The following is a 13,234-nucleotide window of genomic DNA, read 5'->3' on the forward strand; positions in this document are numbered from 1 at the left end:
GCAGACTCTGCAGAATCAACTCAAAGTTCACAAAAGCAAATACAGGTGAGGAAGGACGGTGTGAATGTAAGGGAATGCGGAGATGATGTTCCCATGCACCTGCTGCCCTTGTCCAAGATGGTGGCACTTGGGAGGTGCTGCTGAACAAGCCTTACGAGTTGGGCCAGTGCATCTTGCAGGTAGTACACACTGCCGCCATGGTACGCTGGTGGTGGAGACGGTGGGTGATTAGGCTAGTGGACGAGGTGACAATCAAGTGGACTGCTTTGTTCTGGATAGTGTTGTTGCAGCTGCACCCATCCAGGAAGTGAAGAGTATTCCATCACACTCAAAGGGGGGGTGGGGGGGGTGAGAGGGGGGTAGCGAGAGAGAGAGAGAGAGAGAGAGAGAGGGGATCGGAGGGGAGGAGGGGGAGAGAGAGAGAGAGAGAGGAGGGGAGCTAGAGAGAGATCGAGATCAGGAACTCAGGGAGAGAGGGGTCAGGAACTCAGGATGGGGGGGGTTAAAGAGCACTGAGGGCACAGTGGGGATGGGGAAAGAACGTGATCCAGGTCTAAAGGGGGGGGGATGAGAGTGAGAATGTGATCTAGATGGTAAGACAGAGGGTGAGCCCTGTCTATTCTTTCCTCATAGCCCTGCAATTTATTCCTCAAGTATATATTAAATTCCTTTTGGAAAGTTATTATTGTATCTGCTTCCACCACCCTCGGGCAGTGCATTCCAGATCATAACTCACTGCATAAAATAAAATTCTCCACAACTCCCCCCCGGTATTTTTGCCAATGACCTTAAATTGGTGTCCCCTGGTTACCGACACCCCTGCCAGTGGAAACAGTTTCTCCCTATCCACTCTATCAAAACACTCAATTTTGAACACCTCTATTAAATCTCCCCATAACCTTCTTTGCTCCAAGGAGAACAATCCCAGCTTCTCCAGTCTCTCTACATAACTGAAGTCCCACATCCCTGGTATCATTCTGGTAAAGCTCCTGTTCACCCTCTCCAAGGCCTTGATGAACATTTATTTATATTCATAAACATTTATCATGAACATTTATACACTCTTCCTTAGGAACTGAATCACTGTCATCAGAATTTCAGCCTGCTGTTGTAGAATGGGAATTTGTTGGGAAAAATGATTTTTTTAAATTATACAAGGTACAGTTCTCTCTAAAGCAGAGCAAGCAGAAGGAGAAGTGCTGCAAAACTTGTACTGATAGTATAAAAGCAACAATGAAGCTTAGTTATCCTTGAAAAAAGGGCCAATAGAAAAGAAATGGAGCAGAAAGGAAGCCTGTGAAGCAAAAGGTTGATGAAACCATAGTAATGTGCAATGGGTGGGTTTATTGGCATGTTTTGTGAATCGCTTTCAGAACTGTTCAAGCTTGTCTCAGTAGTTATTAGGTTATAAATATTAGTTGCACCAGTATATAGTGGGGTGCTGAGGAACCAATTTGGTCGCTGGAAGAAGTTTGCTAAACACTTTCACAGATGTGCCCAGAGATAGTGAACTAAATGTTTATCTTCTTACTGCCAGCTTTAGGAATAGGAGAAGTAGGAAGTCTATTTGAGGTCAAAAGAAATAATGAGGCCAAGAGTGTCAATAGATAAAAGCAGAGCAAGAAAGCAACCAAAGATCAGAGGTGATCGCTGTTGGTTGGACTTGGGAGACAAGATATTTTAATCTATCTTCATTCTTCACATGACATGCCTCCACCACACAACATAGGCTTAGTTTGTTACGGTCTGGGGAAGCCACGTGCTGAGCACACAAGAGAATGACATTGCACATAGGTGGTGCGACACAAGGTCCCTAATTAATTTTTATCACAAACGTTCAGAACCTGTGTCATTCAGCCAGCTCATTCTAACCCAAGCTAAACTGAAAGCAACTCACCATTTAAAACTAATCCTGCTCCAAAACTCCAAAGATGGGAAGTTGAGATGGTGGTGTGTCTCATTCCAAGAATGAAGGCCCTACCAGCTATGTAATCTTCATTTTGCATCCTCCACACACTGTAGGAATTTAGCTAAGTAGTACATACTTAGGAAATGCTAAGACCAAATCTTCTGAAGGCACGATTGAGAGTTGCGGTTAAAGCTAGACAGTAATGTTTAGTAAATGTATGAGCATGTGTTATCAATTGGAACCCAAATGAGAGATCACCAGGAAGCACTGAACAGAATGACCTTTAACCTGTCCTTTAGGCACCTTCCCTGCAAAATGGTTGGAGTGTAGGATGCCTGAGCCATTCTCTTGGCTTTGCCACCAATTTGCCTTGATTCTTGCAGCATAGGAAACAAATAACTCCTCAGACTGCTTAAATGGCTGTGCGAGAGAACATAAGACTCTGCGAGTATCCATATAATGGAAATGATAATCCAGTTTTGTGGTGGCAGATAAAATAACAGAATAACTTCTTCACCCAAATAGAAATGGGAAGCGATACAAGAAATAATTCTGGTTGAATCCCACGAACCTCCCCATCAGAATGCCAAATCAAGTACAGCCAATCTACAACAAGAATTTACAGTTCTTTAATTCCAAGAGCCAACCCCCTCACTAATAACTTGAACTTTTCTTATATAGAAAACTGTAAACAGTTGGAACAGCGAGCACATTAACTGGTGTTGAACTGTGAGCCAATGGGGCCCTCTGTACAATTAACAAACAGCTTGCTTAAGACAGGACACCAACAGGTACTTTTCTCAACAATCCAAACAGAAATGGATCGTGAAAGACTGAAATATCTAACATGAACCTGATTAGAACTAATACCAGATGCCAAAGATGCTTCAGACATGAGGGACATATGAGATGGGACTAAATGGCTCAGTAGAGCACCAATGCACCAACTGCTTAGATTGTGTGTCTGGAAAAGTCACCCTGGTATGATATTTTCAACATCAATAGTTTAGGTTCCAGAGAAACCAGAACAGTACAAAACCTACACAGACTGGATTAATTAGCACATTGTTTGATATTCTGTTTGTTCCCAAAGAGAGGCTGGAGACTGACCCAAACTTTTGTAAAAGTACCTTTAGCTGAGCAGAACCAAACTGGTGCTATAATAGAGCCTACTAGTTTATACAACATGTGAATAGACCACCACAGGGCAGCGCTGCCTGTATGCAAGATCTTACCGATATTTTCACATGTGCTCAGCACATGGTTTCCTCTGACACTATCAAGGAAGGTTATAATCTTACGTTGTGTGGAGGACGTAGGATAAAGGACAAGATTTTCATTGCCTCATTGAAGGGTAAGGAGTTGATCGAGATTCAGCGATGCAAATAATGTACTGCAATGCAAATTATTGCTAGGGGAGTGCAAGCTCATACTGCAAACCAAACTTAATGCATTAAAGACTTGATTCATAAGTTTAAAGTCTATAAATTTTGCACTTGTCTGAAATAGAATGGATCAGTGAAAGTTTCTTAAATAAAAGCTTTTCCTTTCCTTGTTAGTGGTAGCACTTGGTTATCTTTTCTACCTATTTGACTGACCCTACTGGATGTAACATAGAACCAGTTTGAGAATGTCTAGCATTGAGTGAATGTAACTATGTAAATAGGGCATGCATATAATGAATGAATTACTCATTTATATCTAGTCTCACTGGGATGCTGGAGTTCTTTCACCAAGCTTCAGGAATGCAATTCAAAACAATAGATTTATTAATGTATCAACTTTAACATGAGGCAGGTCAGCGGTGAACTTGGTGTCTTGATCAGCATCTCATCTAGAGTCTGAAGCGTTCAGAGATGCAACAACTTGCAATTATATAGCACCTTTAACATAGTAAAAAGTCCCAAGGTGTTTCACAGGAGCAAATCAGACAAAAATTGAGACAAAGGACACATTAGAACAGGGGACTAAAAGTTTGGTCAAAGAGGTAGATTTTAAGGAGCATTTTAAAGTTGGGGAGAGGGAGAGATGCGGAGAGGTTTAGGGAAGGAATTCAAGAACTTTGGGCCTGGACAGCTGAAGGCATGGCTGTGAGTGGTGGGGCAAAGGAAGTGAGGATGGACAAGAGGCCAGAATTGGAGGAGCGCAGAGATCTGAGGGTTGTACAGATGGAGAAGGTTACTGAAATAGCGATGGGCAAGGCCATGGAGGGATTTGAACACAAGGATGAGAATATTAAAAATCGAGGCATTGGTGCACCGGAAGCCAGTGTAGGTTAGCGAGCACAGGGGCGATGGGTAAGCATGATTTGGTACGAGTTGGGATACAGGCAGCTGAATTTTGAATGAAGGTAGAAGATGGGAGGCCTGCCAGGAGCATTATAATAGTCGAGTCTGGAGATAACAACAGCATGGATGAGGGTTTCAGCAACAGATGGGCTGAGGCGGGGCGGAGACAGGCAATATTAAGGAAGTGGAAGTAGGCGTTCTTTGTGATGGAGAGGATATATGGTCAGCTCAGGGTCAAATAGGATGCCAAGGCTGCGAACAGTCTGGGGGATGGAATCGGAGGCTGGGGAACGGAATTTATGGCGGGGCCTGAAGACAATGGCTTTGATCTTTGTAATATTACATTCAAAGAAATTTTGGCTCATCTAGGACTGTATGTCGGACAAGCAGTCTGTCAATAGAGGCAGTGCAGGGATCAGGAGAGGTGGTGGTGCGGTAGAGCTGGGTGTCGCAAACATGTGGAACCTGATGTTGTGTTTTCTGATGATGCCGCCGAGGGGAAGCATGTAGATGAGAAATAGGAGGGGGCCAAGAATAGAGCCTTGGGGGACTCCAGAGGTAACTATGCGTGGGCAGGAAGAGAGCCATTGCAGGAGATTCTCTGGCTATGACTGGAGAGGTAAGAAAGGAACTAGGCAAGGGCAGTCCCATTCAGCTGGATAACTAAGGAGGTGCTAGAGGAGGATGGTGTGGTCAGTGTCAAAGGCTGCAGAGAGGTAGGGAAGGATGACGAGAGTTCGTTTTTCCATGGTCACTGTCACATAGGATGTTATCTGCGACTTTGATTAACGTTTCAGTGCTATGGCAGGGGTGGAAACCTGATTGGAGATGTTCAAACATGGAGTTGCGGGAAAGATGGGCATGGATTTCAGAGGCGACCACACATTCAAGGATTTGAGAGGAAAGGGAGGTTGGAGATGGGGCGGTAGTTTGCAAGGACAAAGGGATCAAGGGTAGAGTTTTTTGAGGAGGGGGTTGATGATGGCTGATTTGAAGGGGAGGGGAACAGTACCCGACGAGGGGGAACCATTTACATGGGGGCCAGGAAGGGAAGTTGGGTGGTCGGCAGTTTGGTGGGAATAAGGTTGAGAGGGCAGGAGATGGCTCTCATGGACAAGATCAGCTCAGTGAGGGCATGAGGGGAGATCGGAGAGAAACTAGAGAAAGGTGCGAGTTCACTGCTAGGGCAAGGGAGAACCTTGGAGAAAGCTTGGCTTGCTGGGTAAGGGGAAGGGAGAGATACGACCGAGGCAGCTAAACAGGTGGCCTCAACTTTACTGACAAAGAAGTCCATGAGCTCCAAGCACTTGCTGGAGCTGAGGAGAAGGGTTTAAGGAGATGATTGGTAGTGGAGAAAAGAAGCTGGGGGGTTATCTTTGCATTCTTGGATGATCCTGGAGTAGTGAGCAGTTTTGGCAGAGGCGAGCAGGACCCAATAGTGCTAGATGTGGTCCAGCTAGATCTGGCAGTGAATGGCCAACCCAGTTGTGAGCCATAAACGTTCAAATTTGACAAAAGAGTGAAAATAGGTGCCATACCAAGGGAACAACCAGGGTGGGAGGGAATTAGGGTTTTACTGGCGATAAGGCAAAATGGAGGTGAGGGTGTGATTGAGCAGATCGGTTGCTTCAGAAGTGCTGTGGCGAATGGAGATCCAAAGGCTAGACAGTTGGGCTTTTGAAGGTGCTGTTGTAAGTGATTTGTGGGAAGAGTTTTTTCCAGGGTCGGACACAGAAGTAGGATTGGAATGAGGAACAGGGATGTGCATGGTGCGAGATACAAGGAAGGGATCAGAGATGCACTTGTCTGTGATTGAGATAATGGGAATGGAGAAGCCACGTGAGATGGCAAGGTCGAGGGGATGGCCGTGAATATGGGTAGGAGAGTTTATCTGGAGGGAGAGGTTATGGGAGAACAGGACGGCAGTGAACTCAGGAGAGAGGGCAAGGCGAGATGAGATGGAAGTTGAAATCACAGAGGATGAGAAGTTGCTCGGTGCAGCATTTCAGGACTGGCTCATGAGGTAGCACTATCACAGGGGAGAGTGGAGTACTTTATCTCTGTTGCAGACAGGGACTCACTCATCAAAAATAAAAATTACCATAGCAACAGAGACTAAGGAGTCCATAAAGTATATCTAAGCTGGTTTTCAGTCACCTAATTATAACTGCAACTGATAGCAAAAGTTTTTTCTGGGTGAATTTGGCTGTATCAATTTGTTGTTCATTATATATGGGTTGACTGTGCGATTAGTTTTCAATGAAAAAATACTCGAGTCATAAAATATATCATGGGTATAGCTTAAAGTTAAATAACTGAACAAAAATCAACTTGCATTTATATAATGCCTTTAATGTAGTAAAAGCATCCCGAGACACAGAAACTAATCCACAAAGATTGGAGTAATGAGGGAGAAACAAATGGTAAGATGAAAAAGAGCCTGTCGCAAGTTTTTAAAATAGTAAAAATACACAAATAAAACAGGGAAGAAACCACCAGATACATCATCATTATTTTCCTGTTGCCAAACCAAGATAAGAATGAGAGACAAGAGCATGACTTCAAGGGGAAAGATATTAAATATTTGAGCTCGTTATCTTCATTGGCAGACTGCTCTAGAAGTACACTCCCTGGGCCTAAATAGCAATTTGAGAATTCCTTCTCAAAAGCAAGGGAAGCCCCGCCACCCCTCTAGGGAACTTTACAGGCTTAATTTGTACTTGGAATTTTGCCGAGATCTCTATATTGTGGGAGCCAACGTATGAGGAAACTTTCAGTACAACACTGGTTTTCATTAGCAAAAGGACTGAAGAGAAACGTGACTCGCTTCTCAGAATTCTGAAAGGCAGACATGGAGATACGAGTATGAGCACAGTAACTAAAGGACACTAGTTTAAAATGAACAAGAAAGACTAGCAAGTAGAATTCATCCCACCCCTTCTCAAGTGATGGAAGTTGATCATTTAAGATAGGAGGCGATAGGCATTGGCTTAGGTTAGAATGATCAAATACTCCGTTGACACAATGCATCCTGTGCTGGGGATCATGGGGATGTGTCATCTTTGGAGGGCAGCAGACCAGTGATAAACATTATCCATTTTTGCTTAATATCCTTGGAGATTGTAGTATTTATGCAGAACAACCCTTTGGAATATTAAATAACAGAAATGCTGGAAATACTCAGCAGGCCAGGCAGCATCCGTGGAGAGAAAAACAGAGTTAACGTTTCAGGTCTGGGACCCTTCATCAGAACTGGAAGAAGCTGGAAATGTAACAGATATTAAGCAGGTGCAGAGACGGGGGGGGGGGGGGGGGGTGTGGGGGTGGCGGTTAGGAGGGGAGGAAGGAATTGAAAGAACATACTGTGAAAATGTTGCAAGTGGGAATGGCAAAATCATACTGCATGAAAAATGGGGGCAGGGATTATTATCTGAAATTGTTGAACTCTATATTGAGTCCCGAAGGCTGTAAAGTGCCTAATCGAAAGATCAGGTGCTGTTCCTCGAGCTTACGTTGAGCTTCATTGCAACAATGTAATAGGCCGAGGACAGAGAGATCAGAGTGGGAGTGGAGCGGAGAATTAAAGTGACAGGCGACCGGAAGCTCAGGGTCACCCTTACGGACTGAACGGAGGTGTTCTGCAAAGCGGTCGCCCAATCTGCGTTTGGTCTCCCCAATGTAGAGGAGTCCGCATCGTGAGCAGCGAATACAGTATATTAAATTGCAAGAAGTACAAGTAAATCGCTGTTTCACCTGGAAGGGGTGTTTGGGGCCCTGGACAGTGGGAAGGGAGGAGGTGAAAGGGCAGGTGTTGCATCTCCTGCGCTTGCACGGGAAGGTGCCAGGTGAAGGAGAAGGGCTGTTGGGAGTGATTGAGGAGTGGACCAGGGCGTCGCGGAGGGAGCGGTCCCTTCGGAATGCTGAAAGGGGAGGTGAGGGGAAGATGTGTTTGGTGGTGGGATCACGTTGGAGGTGGCGGAAATGGCAGAGGATGATCCGTTGAATGTGGAGGCTGGTGGGGTGAAAGGTGAGGACAAGGGAAACCCTATCATGGTTCTGGGAGGGAGGGGAAGGGGTGAGAGCAGAAGTGCGGGAAATAGAACGGACACGGTCAAGGGCCATGTCAACCACAGTAGAGGGGAATCCTCAGTTGAGGAAAAAGGAAGACATATCAGAAGCACTGGTATGGAAGGTGGCATCGTCAGAACAGACGCGGCGGAGACGGAGAAACTGGGAGAATGGAAGCGGGGTGGGAGGAAGTGTAGTCCAGGTAGATAGATCAGATAGAGTGCACAACTGGGTAGATTATACAGTGCCTGTAGAACGGCTGGGCTTATTGGACCAAATGGGCCCCTGTCATTCCATGCTTCTAAGACCCTAATACAATAGCTCCAAACCTTCAACTGCCTTCTTCCATCAGAAAACTGGAAGTGTGAATGGCACAAATGATCTTTACACTTATTTACTCAACATGTGACTGTTGAAAATGACAAACTTTCAGTAACACAACATGTGTTGAATAGATCAGCACAGAAGGAGGCCATTCAGCCCATCATACCTGTGCTGACTCTTTGAAAGAGCTATCCAATTGATCCCATGCTCTTTTCCCTTAGCCCAACAATTTTTTTTCATTTTCAGGTATTTATTAATTCCCTTTTGAAAGTTATTATTGAATTTGCTTCCACCGCCCTTTCAGGCAGTGCATTCCAGATCATCATAACTCGCTGCCTAAATGTTTTTAGCTCATGTGCCTCTGGTTCTTTTGCTAATTACAGTACCTTAAATCTGTGTCCTCTGGTTACCAACCCTTCTGCCACTGGAAATAGTTTCTCCCTATGTACTCTATTAAAACCAGGAGCCACAAAATGCAATATTGCTGAAGTCCAGCTAGAGGGAAAATTTGAGCTAGTCGCCCTGAACCAAAAAGTCTTGCTCTGTGCCTGCAGTACTTACAGTGTGGGCACCAGAAAGATCAGAAGCCTCTTGCACCAATCTAAAGTTCTTAAATTGGACAGTGTCACAGTAATTTCCTGTCTCATGGGTCTATTCTAATCTATCCGAGTGACAATTTCAGAAGACTACTTCGACAGACAACATTAAAACAAGTCGATAGGAACTACATACTCTTAATTTGCACATTACATATTTAATATAGTTCTGTCAGTTGAGTTCTCTGGGCACATACTCCAAGTAAATGTTCTTTATTAAAACTCTTTACTAACAAGGGTTTGCTATATATTAGGTATGCATGTACTTTGGATAGCTTTACTCCAAAGATACTTGTATGAAGCAAAAGATAAGTACATCAGTTTAGACATCTAACAGTCCAAATAAAACAGTTGTTCTCTCAAGCTAAGTTACCTTACATAACAAATAGCATTTTCGCTGCAACATACAGTTTTTGTTATTCATGTACAACAGTACATAAGTTACTCTACTTAAATAGAGCAACTTTGTGCGAGTATGAATTTTTACATAATTAATTTGGTAGGACTACATTCTTAATTTTTTTTTCTAAATTAATACAACAAGGAGAACAAGCTTGAAAAATGAAGAGATGAGACAAAGCAAGATGTAGTGATTAGTTTAAACCAAGCATGGGTTTTCAAAGCTTGTGGAGTATAGGAGAAAGGCAAGACTGAGAATTAGGGAGCTGCACAGCATGAGTGCCAGGGAAAGAATAGGTTGGTGTAAGAGATGATGGAATCAAGTCCCAAGTACAACACAAGGAGGATGTAGAGACCACATCGGTCACATTTGCAGTTTAGAAGAGATAGAAAGGAGTAAAGTAAAGCAATGATCACAGCAAGAAATGTTGCAATAGATAGGGTGATGGCTAATCGAAAGGAGAATCAACTATCAGATGACCAGCTTTTTGTGAATCCGGTTTAGGGATAGAGGAAGACCCTCTCCTCTACAGGAGTATTAATGGACTAGGGCTTTAAAGTAAGTCAAGAGTTGCTGGGGTGAGGAGAGAAATGTTGGTATTGGAAAGAAAACTAAGCTTCTTGAAGGCAATTTAAGATTTGAGATGTTTGGGTTACATTTTAAGATAATGAGGCTACGAATGTTAATATATGAAGGCGTTGGCTGCTCTTAGTCCATGTGAGAGATACATAGAAACCCTTTCTTTTAAGACTGAAAGAAAATACATTAATTTTCCCAAAAAGCATGAAGGGCATCAAGATATTGTGATTCTGCAAGAGGAGCAAAGGTATAGTGGAGAGTGTGTGAGCACAAGACAATGCACGAAAGAAAAAAATGAGAATGAGAATAAAGCATCAACTAGAGACAAGAGAGTAAAATAGACAGTCACTTCTACTTGGAAGGAGAGGTGCGAAATGAGGGTCCCTGCCATGCTTTGGAGATGTACAAGCTGATGGCAAATGAATCACCAAAACATTTAACCACAGAGTTCCAGAGGTGTATAACATATTTAGGATGGCTGCCAGTGGAACCACAGCAGAAGACCAGAACTTTAAAGCGAACAGCTGGACTCGGAGTAGAAAAGAGTGGAGACAGAGCACAGGACAGTAGTAGGTCTGAAAGTGAAAGTTCAATGGGTATGGTGGGGATTAAAACAATAATGAACCAATGGAGGTAGGTACTTGCCAAGATCATCTAGATAACGAGTTAGAGGACAACAGTGAGCCAAGAACATCAGCTTTCTCCAGTAAAAAAAGGCATTTTTATGGTTGTATTCCCAATACAGAACAGTAGGAGGTGGACTTATGTTTTCAGTTATGCTGCTAAAGGGTGGTACCGAGTAGAGGCCAAACACTCCCGAGCAACTGGTCTGCTGGGGAGAAGGGATGCTGCACGGCACGGGGAGACAGAGGGAAAGGGAGAATTAATATTTTTATTTTTAAATGATGGGTTTTAAGGTGGACTTGACAACAAAAGTGGACCTGTCTGCATAGCTTTTAGAAAGTTGCTGTGCTTCAAAAGATTTCTCAATTTAAAAGCTTGTGCTTTAGAAGCAACTTTACCCTGTCTGCTATAGCTTGGGGAATAAATCAGTAGTGATGGACAGGTAAATTCCTGACTCAGGCACATTTTTCTATAAGTATACTAAGCTGAGTTTGAATAGAAGCCAAGTCCAAGTCTTACCTCCTGTTCTGGTGTTGTAATAATAGGTATATCCTTCAGGTGAGAGGCCATCCACCCAGATATTTGCTTTAGTCTGCTTTGTACCACTTTGTGCATCAGAGATCTTTACCGCCGGTTTTTTTTCTGTTGTACTCGACGATGAAGCTAAGAAGACAATGCATTTGTTACTCAGTTACAGAACTTAAAGGAATAGAATGTGTCCAAGTTTTAAAATATTCCTCTTTTTTAATACTCACCAAAAGGATTTTGAATGCTCCTAATTCAAATTCATCTTTTTGTCATTATTAAAACCCTGCACTCGTGTTTAAATTTCTTTCAGTGGAAAAGTTACTTTCACATAGGATTTCCTCAGTTTCTGTCTTTAAACCAAATGGCTAGTCAGTTATCGCCATGCCCCAGACACCACACTTAGAATTCCATCTGGTTCCTTTATTATTTTTTCAGGGAAATGATCTCGCTCTTGGGGGTTGGGTTGGGGAGCGAGAAGGGGAAAACATTGGGGATACCTTTAAAATTTTTGGGACTACCCTGGCCACGTTATACCGGCCATCGTGTACAGCACGAACGTGCCCGCTATACGTGGTGGGGAATGTACTCATCTCCTTCCATTATGTTCAGTGCAGAGGCGGGGGCCAAAGTATCTTTTTATTCATAATCCTTCACTTCCTCCATATGCCCTTCCTCAGTGAAGAATTCGAATCATTCAGGTTTCAAAAAGATAAATATTAAGCTGAGGCTAAAATGCACCAATGAAAATGAATGCACCAATGATCAGACAAATGGAAATCTTCCTTACAATTAGTCTCTCTCAAACTCTCTCACACCAATGATCAGACAAATGGAAATCTTCCTGACAATTAGTCTCTCTCAAACTTTTGGAGCAGTTCTGAGAATACAAGAAGTACTGAAACTATACTAAAAGTGTGGAAGGTACCAACTACTGAAAGGAAATTAGTATGCAAAAGAGTAGCTCACACCTGCCGTCACTGAGGTGAGAAAGTGGAACGAAGAACAAAGTGCGACTATACACATTACAATGAGGAACAGCATCCAATGTAAATATGGCCGCACCCACTCATCAAACTAATTCACCAAACAGCTACTCAGACACACAATGTATCTGGCAAAATTACAACTCCAAACACAGGTCCAGAGGCAGTTGTAAAGAAACTACCTTAAGGAAAGGTATCGCTATTAAGATAGCAAAATACTGCAGATGTTGGAAATCCGAAATAACAACAGAAAATGCTGGAAAAACTCAGTTGAGCTATGTTTCAGGTAGACTGTCCTTTTAAAGGCCATTTGGTCTAAGTTAATCCCTGTGAAGTACATTAAATAGGCACTTCTTGAGATCAATTGGAGGTTAATTGCTGTTTGCAGTAACTGGCTGTTTAAAAAAGTGAAGCAGCAATACTGCCCCTCCTCACAAGCCTACCTAAAGGAAATGCCAAACGTTCCCTAAAATGGAGGTGGAGAGAGGGAATAGAGAGGAGGAAATGAGAAGAAAATTTAAAAATGCCATTGCCTCGACATTAAGGGATGTCATTCTTTTTTGTGAATCGGAATTTTCTGAGAGATACACTGTGTGAATGACTGTCTAAGTGGTTTTTGATTGGTTGTTTTATAATGATATGAAATTTGACTTCCACAAACAAATCTCAATAAATTTCTCAGGTAACCCTTGTAACATTTAAAAATGGGCAAAATGGCACCAGGATGTGCATTTACAATAGAAGCTACTTGTGTAAACAATAATTGAACTGTGTGTTAATATTTTATATATGAAAGCCGTATATCAATATTTCACTGACAGTTTGATGAATCAAAATACTCAAAATGCTTTTTGAAAAAACTTTCATCTGCCATTTTCCCTCTAATTGAAATTTCTAATAAAAAATTACGTATTTCACAATAAAATAATTACATT

At 42.8% G+C, this 13,234-nt stretch overlaps 1 protein-coding gene across 1 annotated transcript in view; it reads right to left on the reverse strand.

The window, feature by feature from the left end:
* The window catches only part of wbp4 (WW domain binding protein 4), a 48,375-nt gene that overhangs the window by 17,162 nt on the left and 17,979 nt on the right, over window positions 1-13,234 (reverse strand). The window contains exon 5 of the mRNA XM_085999897.1: window positions 11,308-11,451. Coding sequence (XP_085856023.1) covers window positions 11,308-11,451 — 144 coding nt within the window. The remainder of the gene's footprint in view (window positions 1-11,307; window positions 11,452-13,234) is intronic.

Source organism: Somniosus microcephalus, chromosome 10 (genome assembly GCF_052327205.1).
Source record: "Somniosus microcephalus isolate GS21.2 chromosome 10, FLI_Smic_1.0, whole genome shotgun sequence".
Classification (NCBI taxonomy): Eukaryota; Metazoa; Chordata; class Chondrichthyes; order Squaliformes; family Somniosidae; genus Somniosus; species Somniosus microcephalus.